Below are 10,084 nucleotides of genomic sequence, written 5' to 3' on the forward strand. Positions count from 1 at the left end.
CATATCAAACAGTTTTATTTTGAATTTTAAGATTTAAATTTTGAGTTATTAAAGTTTTTAAAAATGGAGGCACAAAAAATGGAGGCATTTGAACCCTCCTCTATATAATATATGTATGTGTATATGTATCAATAATATAATGTGTGTATATTTATATATATATATATATATATAGGACTTGGCTACGGTGCTATGGGTAGCTAAGAGGCCTCCCGTGCTACGGCTCAATATTCGACTTTTCAAAATCCTAACGGTCGATCCAAACCGTTCATCTTGTTCTCCATATTAATATGTGGTCGGAGACCAAATTTTACATTTTTTGGAAATTGTTTACTATTTTTTTAGATTTATTGAAAATTGCTGTTTTTCAGACAAATCTGGACCATAAAAAACAGCGATATTCAATAAATCTAAACAAATAGTACAAAATTTCCAAAAAATGTAAAATTTGGTCTCCAAGCACATATTAATATGGAGAACAAGATGAACGGTTCGGATCGACCGTTAGAATTTTGAAAAGTTGAATATTGAGCCGTAGCACGGAAGGCCACTTAGCTACCCATAGCATATTAGCCAAATCATATATATATATATAATATGAGGGATCAAGTTACAACAAGTTACCACAAGTATTTTCTATATTTTCAAAATCCAAATCGTTGGATGTGATCTCTACAATAAAATGTGCTTGGAGACCAAATTTTACATTTTTTGGAATTTTTTACTATTTATTAAGATGGGTAGAAAAACTAGGCAAATTCAGACCATTGAATTTTCTACCCATCTTAATATATAGTAAACAAATTCTAAAAAAATATAAAATTTGGTCTCCAACCACATTTTATTGTAGATATCACATTTAACGGTTTGGATCGATGATTTGGACTTTGAAAATGTAAAAAATGGTGGTGGTAACTTGTTGTAACTTGATCCCTCGTCATATAATATAGGTATATGTATGATATATGAGGAGGGATCCAATTACACCATTTTATGCTGACACATTTTGACACTATATTCTTAAAAGTTATTTTATGGTAACACATCTCAACACGATCTCTATATTAAAATGTTCTTGGAGATCAAATTTGACATTTTTTGGAAATTTTTTTAGTATTTATTAATATGTGTACAAAATTGTTGTTTTTAGAAAATTTTGGATCATTGAAAAATAATATTTAACAAAATTCTAAATAAATAGTAATAAAATTTTAAAAAAATGTAAAATTTGGTGTCTAAGCACATTTTACTATGGACATCACGTTGAACAGTTCGGATCGAATATTTGAATTTTAAAATCGTAAAAATAATTTATAAAAATATAGTATCAAGATATTTCACCATACCCACTGTATATATAATATAATATATGTATTAAAAAAAAGAGTCAATGAATGAATGTGGACTCTCAAAAAAAAAAAAAAAAATCTGCGAAAAGGGACAGTGAAAAGGAAATGTACAATGAATGTGGGCTTGCAAGTTGCAACGACTGAAATGGAAGAAAGTCGAGATTCCTGCACAGTGAAAAGGGTCAAAAATTATCTATATTATCCGATTTCGTCCGAATTCAAATATGAAAAATTATCTAAATTATTCTATTTACATCCGTATTCGAGACTATCTGTATCTGTATCTAAAAAATTATAACGGATAAGAATACAATAAGACTTTTAACTATTCGTTTTCGACTGTTTACACTTTTAAACTACAACAAATGTAGTATGTGTTCTTAAATTGATTTATTGAATTGCATATAGATATATATATTTTGATGAATAATATAATAATATGGCATAATTAGTGAGTAATATTTTAATATTATAATAGATGTTTTGTTACTAACAAACTAATTATGAAAAATATCCATATCCGTCCAACATCTGATTCGTAACGTTTAATTTCAGATTTATAAACATATCTAATTCATATCCGTAGTCGAAAAATTATAACGAATACGAATACAGTAAGACAACTATCCGATCTCTATTCGACTGTTTACACCCCTATTAAAAAAATGAATGGAAAGGGTTCTGATTATGAGCACTAGTTTGACATCCTCATCCAATGATCGCAGCCTTTCGTGCGTTATAGCGACAGAATTTTTTTTTTATAAACCATAATTAGAGAATTGATTTTTACTAAACGAATATTATTAACTTTTTTTTTTTACAAAAACCATAAAGACCGAATAACCCATTCGGTCCCGTATTTTTGATTTTTTGGGACTGAATTGGTTATTCGGTCCCCACTTTTTTTTGCATATTTTCATGAACGCGGCCACAAAAAAAATCGAAAAAAGCCTGGACCAAATAGCCAATTCAGTCCCTTGTGTTTTTAGATTTTATGTGGCCACATGTTGGAAAAACTATGATTTTGGTTTTTTGTAGTGTAATTATTAATTGTAGAATTTTTTAGTTTACATATAGAGTAATTTACCGATATTTTTATTAATATCCAACTTAAAATACAAATTATCAAATTTCAAATACATATATTGAACAATTATAGATAATTTCAATGATATTTGAATAATAAATGAAACCGTAATCCATTAAAAAAATAAGCAAACACAAACAATAAATAATAAATGTATTTTAAAGTTATGGTTGTTTAGAGAGTATGAGCGCATCATCGATGTTTTGGTAATAAAACATCATTGCACTTCTGCTCTCGTTAAGCCGGGAATAAAACATCGGTGCGTTATCTGTGTTTTTGCACGGAAGTATCGTTATTTTTTGAAAAAACTTTAAACAACCATAATTCTGGCTAGGAAAGTCGGATTTGCGCGTATGATCCCAACTCGAAAGGGGGGGACAAGACGAATCCAAATTTTTCCCGGGGAGTATCCCCGGGCACCGACATAATCATAATTGCAAAAAAACGTCGTTTAATGCCTCAAAAATTCAGTGTAAGTTTTCTATCAATGGTAGAGATACAACGACCGGTATTTTGTTTAATGTAATTTAGGTTTTTGTAGTGTAATTATTAATTGTGTTATTTTTTAGTTTTTATGTAGAGTAATTTAGATTTTTGCATGTAGTATAAATCAATTGTTGAATGATTTTTTTTTTAGTGTAATTTAAATTTATGTAGAATAACTATTAATTGTAGAATTTTTTAGTTTGCAAGTAATTTAACTCTTTGCAAATAGTATTAATTAATTGTTGAATGATTTATTTTTTTAAGTGTAATTGTAGAATAATGTAGAGTAATAGAATGAATGTTGATATTTAATATGGTTTGCATGTCACGCATGTCAATATTTAATTTGTTTTGCATATTAATTTTTTTTGGAGGGGGAAGAAGTGTATTTAAAAAAAAATACATGAGGCCGAATAGCCAATTCAATCCTAGTTGAAAAAATAATGGGGACCCAATTGGCATTTCGGTCCCAAATAAAATTAGCATTTACACAAATGGCCACACCAAACAGTGTGAAAATGTGTGAAATAACTGGGGACTAAATGGCCAGTTCTGTCCCAAGAAAAATGCGGGGCCGAATTGACTGTTCGATCTTTGCTGTTTTTATAAAAAAAAATAATCATGTTAGTTTGGTAAAAATTAATTTCTTAATTATTATTTATAAAAAAAAATTCTTAGCGACGGGGGTTGGAAATTATGAAAGAAATATATTTGAGATAGAGTGAGTCTATGGTATATGGGTACATGTTACTATGTTACTGTGTATATGATAATTTGGTCTGTTATATAAATTAATATTTTAGTTTTTAAAATTTTATTGGTCGATTTGAACCGTTCAATATAATCTTGATATGAATATATACTTGCAAATTAAATTTTATATTTTTTGGAATTATTTTTGCTATTTTTTAAAATAGATAGAAATTAACTGTTTCTTATAGTTCAGAATTTTCAGATCAAGTAATTTTTAACTCATCTTAAAAAATAATAAAAAAATCCTAAAAAATAACTTGAATTATCGCCACCGATGCATGAGGCGGATGGTAAAGACACTGGATATAACTCTGCTGCTTTTCGGATCCTAACCATTGAAAATTTTCTATTCACGTATCTCTATAAAAAAAACTCTTTTATGCACAAATCTCAACAAATTTGAATGATTGAGATCTGAAAAGCAGCAGAGTTCATTCCAAAGACACTAGTCTTTTTCTGAGAGGACATATATTCAATTCTGTATAAGGCAGAAATCAGAATTGAGGTGCGATGGGCCCGTCTATTGACTTTTTGTTTTTTTTTCTTAAATTGTAATCATCATAAACGTATTTCATCAATAATAATAGCAGAACTAACTATACATTTACAATTTTTTAATAAGAAGGCAAGTGAGTCACTATTTGACTGTATGGCTGCTGCGTTTTATGAGTATAGTGGCAAACGAAAAGTTAGAGTTTGGTTAATTCAGGTACAATAAGGAAGTCAAAAAAATTTCCAAGAAAAACCTCAGCAAAAAAAAAAAAAAAATTCAAAAAGAAATTTTTTGACTTTTTTTTTCGCAAATAATATGTGACTCGCGTTTTATACAAGTTTTATTTGTGAATAAAATATATTATACTTTTTTTACATTTTATTTAAAATTCAGTTCAAATCGAAACATCCAAAAAATATTTAATACGGTAATATCTTGCGTACTATGTCACTATATTTATGAGCAAATAAGAAGGCACCCATGTGACTCACTCTTTGACTATATGGCTGCGTTTTTATGTGTAGATGCATGCATGAGACGTAATCATGAAATCATAAGAGATTAATGATAGAGACTACGAAATCAGATGTAAATATGATTAATTATATAATTTTTTCATACTGTGAGTGTATATTAATTCTATAATATAGAAGATATTTTATTCTAAATTACATAAAAATTATATATAAATATTTTTAATAAAATAAAATCAATTGACTCCATTCATTCTGTCTCCGACCCTAGTCATTAATGAAATATTTTTATCCGTTTAGGATATGGTAAAAAATTTCTTTTGTTAGTACAGAGCAGTAAAATTTGAATAATCTTAATTATGTTATTATTGATATATAAAATGTATAAAATTATAAATGATATTTTTATTTTTATATTTAACTTTATCGTATATTATTATAAAGAGATTGATTTTTGTACAGTATTTTATATATTTTCAAGTAATTTATTAGTATGTTCTGACGAGATTGATCTAGACAATATTTAATTACTAATTTATGTTATTCTAAAGATAATAAGATCAATAATTATAATATTTTATATTTAATGATATTATATATATGATGTGTTTAAATTGGTATATTTATCTGTTTCATATATTTTTTTTTGGCTAAGCTACATAAGCTATAATAAACTTATCTAATAATTATTCGTTATTTGTTTATAACTTCGGAACCTCATCAAATAAAAATAAAATACGAATGAGACTCATACTTAACGGATATCAATTCATGTGGTACAAATCAGATAAACATATCATATGATTTGTACCAAATAATAAACGTAATAAAAACAGATCGTGTCTTACAATTAGTACACGTAATTCAGAATCTGTAAATTCAAAATAAAATAACAAAGGAATTTAAATCTTACAGTTCTGAATTGAAGACATCTTTAGACAGAAACGTTAGTACTGATCTTCAATGGTTTTCCTCAGATATGATGATGAAGACCTTAGACGTTTTCTTTACTTTTCTCTTTCAATAATAAAATGGACGAAACTTTTTCAGAAGGAGATCCCACAAAATCAGTAAGTCTTAAGACGTTTCTGAATGCGAACTCTTGAAACAAGTGGGTGGAAAAAATGTTTCTAGAATGGAATCCGTCCAAATAGAGAAGAAGTTTTTTTAATATTCTCTTAGACAATCTTTGGGATAGTACATTTATTAATAGCAATCTGAATTTTTAATTATTTTTTCCATTAAAAATTCAGATATTTTTTCATTAATTTCTTTAAATGAAATTGCTGCACAACAATAACTAGCTAGTTATTTCTTGCCATTGCTGCTATCTCTACAGCAATAATAAAAGATTATAGCTAGGTTTATAGTATTTAATCTCAATCCGTATTACATACACAACTAAAAATATGACAATATGATAATTAAATGTATTTGCTCTCACACATTAACTAAAGAGTGAGGCCATGTAATTTTGCAATGCGCAGATAGTTCCATACTTTGAGTTCATATTTTCATTTTCGAAGTTCAAATTGTCGATCCGAACCGTTCAACATTATTGTCATATGAAAATATACTTAAAGACCAAATTTTATATTTTTTTTAGAATTGTTTTACTATTTTTTGAGACAATTAAAAAATCACTTGATCTAAGAACTCTAGACCATCCGAAAGTGGTGATTTTCTACCTACAAAAAATAGTAATAAAATTCTAAAAAAATATATAAAATTTGGTTTTTGAGTATATTTTTATATAATAATAATGTTGAACTGTTTGAATCAACTATTTGAATTTTGAAGATGGAGATATGAATCCAATAAATGAAACGGCGCATTGCAAAGTTCCATAGCCTCACTCTTAACGAAATATAACGTTGGTGTTTTTTAGCCAATTACATGTCAATATGCCAATTAGCAATGGTTACGCGGGTACATTTTATTGGCAATTTGCTCAATTAAAAATATCTTTGACCAGAAAAATATCATCATCATATCATAGTTTTAGTCCATGCGTCATTTGGTTCTTTGGTATCATGTCACATGTGGAATTAAGCCGATCCTTCTATGAGAATGTGAGGTTGTTTAGTACAGCCATCGAACTTAAATTTTTAGAGATTCACAGCCAATAGCAAAATGCAATGGTAATGTAACAAGATTACATGGAGAAAGGTGTAGGTTCCATGCCCATTGGATCTAGTTTGGTTCCGATGGACAGATATACCGTCTAATTAGCTTCAGAATTAGTGCGCACGAATATTAAAGCATACGCAAAATTCTGGCGTGAATCATAAAGTCAATCCGACAGTGAATAAACCTGTTGGAATCAAAGTAGATCCAATGTCCATCGGACCTACTCTGTTTCCGATTACATGAACCTTTAGACTGATGTCGACACCAAGGGGAAGCCTCCCCCGGCCCCCACCCCTCTTATATATATCCAGTACATGCTAGTTTATAGTGAACCCCCTAGCTAGACTGTCTCTCTCTTTCTGTCTCTCTCTGTCTCTCAGTCATGGCCTGCTCTACTCCAAACATTCCTCAAAGACCCATTATTACAAGGACATCAATAACCAAACCATTTCAAATTCCACCATTGTCAACCAAACCTTTATTAGCACCTCCTAAAAGAAAACCTTCTCTGAACCCTGTTCAAAAGTTCCTGTCTGCTACCCTTGATGCTGTAGAGTGCAAAGTCATAGTCCCTCTAGAGAAGAACCGCCCCTTATCTCGCAACATGGATCCTGCGGTGCAGTTATCCGGTAACTTTGCGCCGGTACCAGAATGTTCACCTGTAACTGGTTTAGAGGTAACAGGGAAAATACCAGAAATATTGCATGGTGTCTACCTTCGCAATGGTGCAAATCCTTTATTCTCACCTAAAGGTGGTCACCATTTATTTGATGGAGATGGAATGATACATGCAGTGAAATTGATGGGGGATAAAGAGGCCTGCTACGCTTGCCGCTTTACACGTACGAGCCGGTTGACACAAGAGGCGTCGATTGGTCGAGCGGTATTTCCTAAAGCTATCGGTGAATTACATGGCCGTACCGGCCTTGGCCGGCTTGCACTGTTCCATCTTCGTTCAGCTGTTGGCCTCGTCAATTCCTCAGAGGGAATGGGTGCAGCCAATGCCGGCTTAGTTTATTTCGATGGTCGCCTTCTCGCCATGTCTGAGGATGATTTACCGTACCAAGTGCATGTCACTCCAGACGGCGATTTAAAAACCGTGGGTCGGTACGACTTTTCCGGCATGCTGAAATCACCCATGATCGCACACCCGAAGGTCGACCCGATGACCGGTGAATTATTCTCCTTGAGTTATGATATTATAAGCAAACCCTACCTGAGATACTTCCATGTGGATGGTTCCACTGGTACGAAGTCATCTGACGTGGCAATCAACTTGGAAAAACCAACCATGATGCATGATTTTGCAATAACAGAGAATTACACAATAATCCCTGACCAACAGGTGGTTTTTGATCTTAGTAGAATGTTACATGGTGGTTCACCTGTGGTATGTGATAAAAAGAAGACATCAAGGTTTGGTGTATTGCCTAAGTATGACACAAATGATAAAAGGGTAAAATGGGTAGATGTACCCAATTGCTTTTGTTTTCATTTATGGAATGCATGGGAAGAAGATGATGGAAACACGGTGGTGATCATAGGATCTTGCATGTCACCACCCGATGCTATATTTAGTGACAGTTCCGAGTGTGCGATGCAGAGTGTACTGTCCGAGATACGGCTAGATTTACGTACCGGGCAATCATCTCGTAGAGAGATTGTAGCTGGTATTAACCTAGAAGCCGGTCAGGTTAACCGAAACCTACTCGGTCGAAAGACCCGCTATGTTTATTTGGCGATCGCCGAGCCATGGCCAAAGTGTAACGGAATCGCAAAGGTAGATTTACACACTGGTACCGTGACCCGGTTTCTGTACGGTCAGAACCGGTACGGTGGAGAACCAACTTTCGTACCGTCCCGCGAAAAGAGAGATGGTCAAGAAGAAGATGATGGTTACGTGGTAGGGTTTGTATATGATGAACGCACCAATCTCTCTGAGCTTGTAGTAATAAACGGAGCAACAATGGAGACGGAGGCAACGGTACGGTTAGAAACCAGAGTACCGTACGGATTCCATGGTACCTTTGTAAGTGAAGAAGAGCTACGTCAGCAAAGAACATGATTAGCTAAAGCTAAAGCTTTTTGTTGTTTTTAGTGTGTACAGAAGTAGCTGTTTTTTTTGTTGTTCTAATCTTTTATGCTTGGTTTTGTTTAGGATTTAGGTTGTCAAGAGCGGCCAGGTGTTTGTATAGTGTCGTTTGGTCTGGTCGGTTGCTTAGGGTTTTGTTATGTTGACCTGTAATCAAAGTATATAGTAATGGTCAAACTTGTATTATAGCTTTGTTCTTTCTTTCCCAAGAAATTAAGCATATTACAATTTTTGTGCCAACAATTTAATATTTCTTTGTTTAGTAAGCGAATTACAATACAGAAGAAGTAATGAAATCATTTTAAATTGTTAATGTTTTATAATAATAAAAAGTAAAAAAAAGTGGTATAATAGACAATTAAATTATTCTCTTTGTAGTTAATATTTTATGAGTTAGTCTATGGCACTATGCATATTACGAATTAGTTCATAATACAGATCAATATTTTTATTTTTAAAATTCTAACGATCGATCTGAACCGTTCAACATAATTTTTATATGAATATGTATTTACATACTAAATTTTATATTTTTTAGAATTATTTTTTCTATTTTTTGAGATAGGTAGAAAATCACTTGATCTGAAAACTCTCGACCATGCAAAAACAGTGATTTTCTACTATCTCAAAAATTAGTAAAAAAAATTTAAAAAAATAAAAAATTTGATTTTTCAAATACATCTCCATATGAAAATCTTATTGAACATTTCGGATCGATCAATAAAATTTTGAAAACGAAAATATTGATCTGTATTACAGACCAAATCGTAATATGCATAGTACCATAGACTCACTCTTATTTTATCAATAAAATAATAATGATAAAAGGTATTTAAAATTGAAATTTTTATACTTTTAATTTTATTACATAACATATTAAAATTATTTTAACTTTATTTAACTTTAAATACTTAAAGATATTTTTTATATATTAAAATTTGTTCAAATATATAAATCACATTACTTCATAAACCAAACAAATTTGTTATCGACTCCTTTAATTGATTCAACCTGAGAATTGTTATAGATCAAAATTGAAGTTCAACTGTTCTTGGAATTCATGTCACTTCATTTAATAATTAGTTTCATCAGTAAATATAACTAAATATTAAATTCTGCTTCTGCTATTTCCATTATAGAAGTATAGATCTATCATCAATGCAGAATCACTTTCAACTGATTTTTCCTATTCAATAAAGATTATAAAATCCAAAATAAACT

The 10,084-nt window shown here is 30.9% G+C and overlaps 1 protein-coding gene across 1 annotated transcript; it reads left to right on the forward strand.

The window, feature by feature from the left end:
• Positions 1 to 7,140: 7,140 nt before the first annotated feature.
• On the forward strand, positions 7,141 to 9,053 carry LOC144561997 (9-cis-epoxycarotenoid dioxygenase NCED6, chloroplastic-like). The gene has a single exon (XM_078311117.1). The coding sequence runs from the start codon at positions 7,154 to 7,156 to the stop codon at positions 8,834 to 8,836; it is 1,683 nt and encodes a 560-aa protein (XP_078167243.1). The 5' UTR covers positions 7,141 to 7,153; the 3' UTR covers positions 8,837 to 9,053.
• Positions 9,054 to 10,084: the final 1,031 nt, after the last annotated feature.

Source organism: Carex rostrata, chromosome 11, assembly GCF_964058835.1.
Source record: "Carex rostrata chromosome 11, lpCarRost1.2, whole genome shotgun sequence".
In the NCBI taxonomy this organism is placed as follows: Eukaryota; Viridiplantae; Streptophyta; class Magnoliopsida; order Poales; family Cyperaceae; genus Carex; species Carex rostrata.

Coding starts and splice junctions, on each gene's coding strand:
- LOC144561997 (XM_078311117.1), top strand. CDS start 7,154: ATGGCCTGCTCTACTCCAAACATTCCTCAAAGACCCATTATTACAAGG.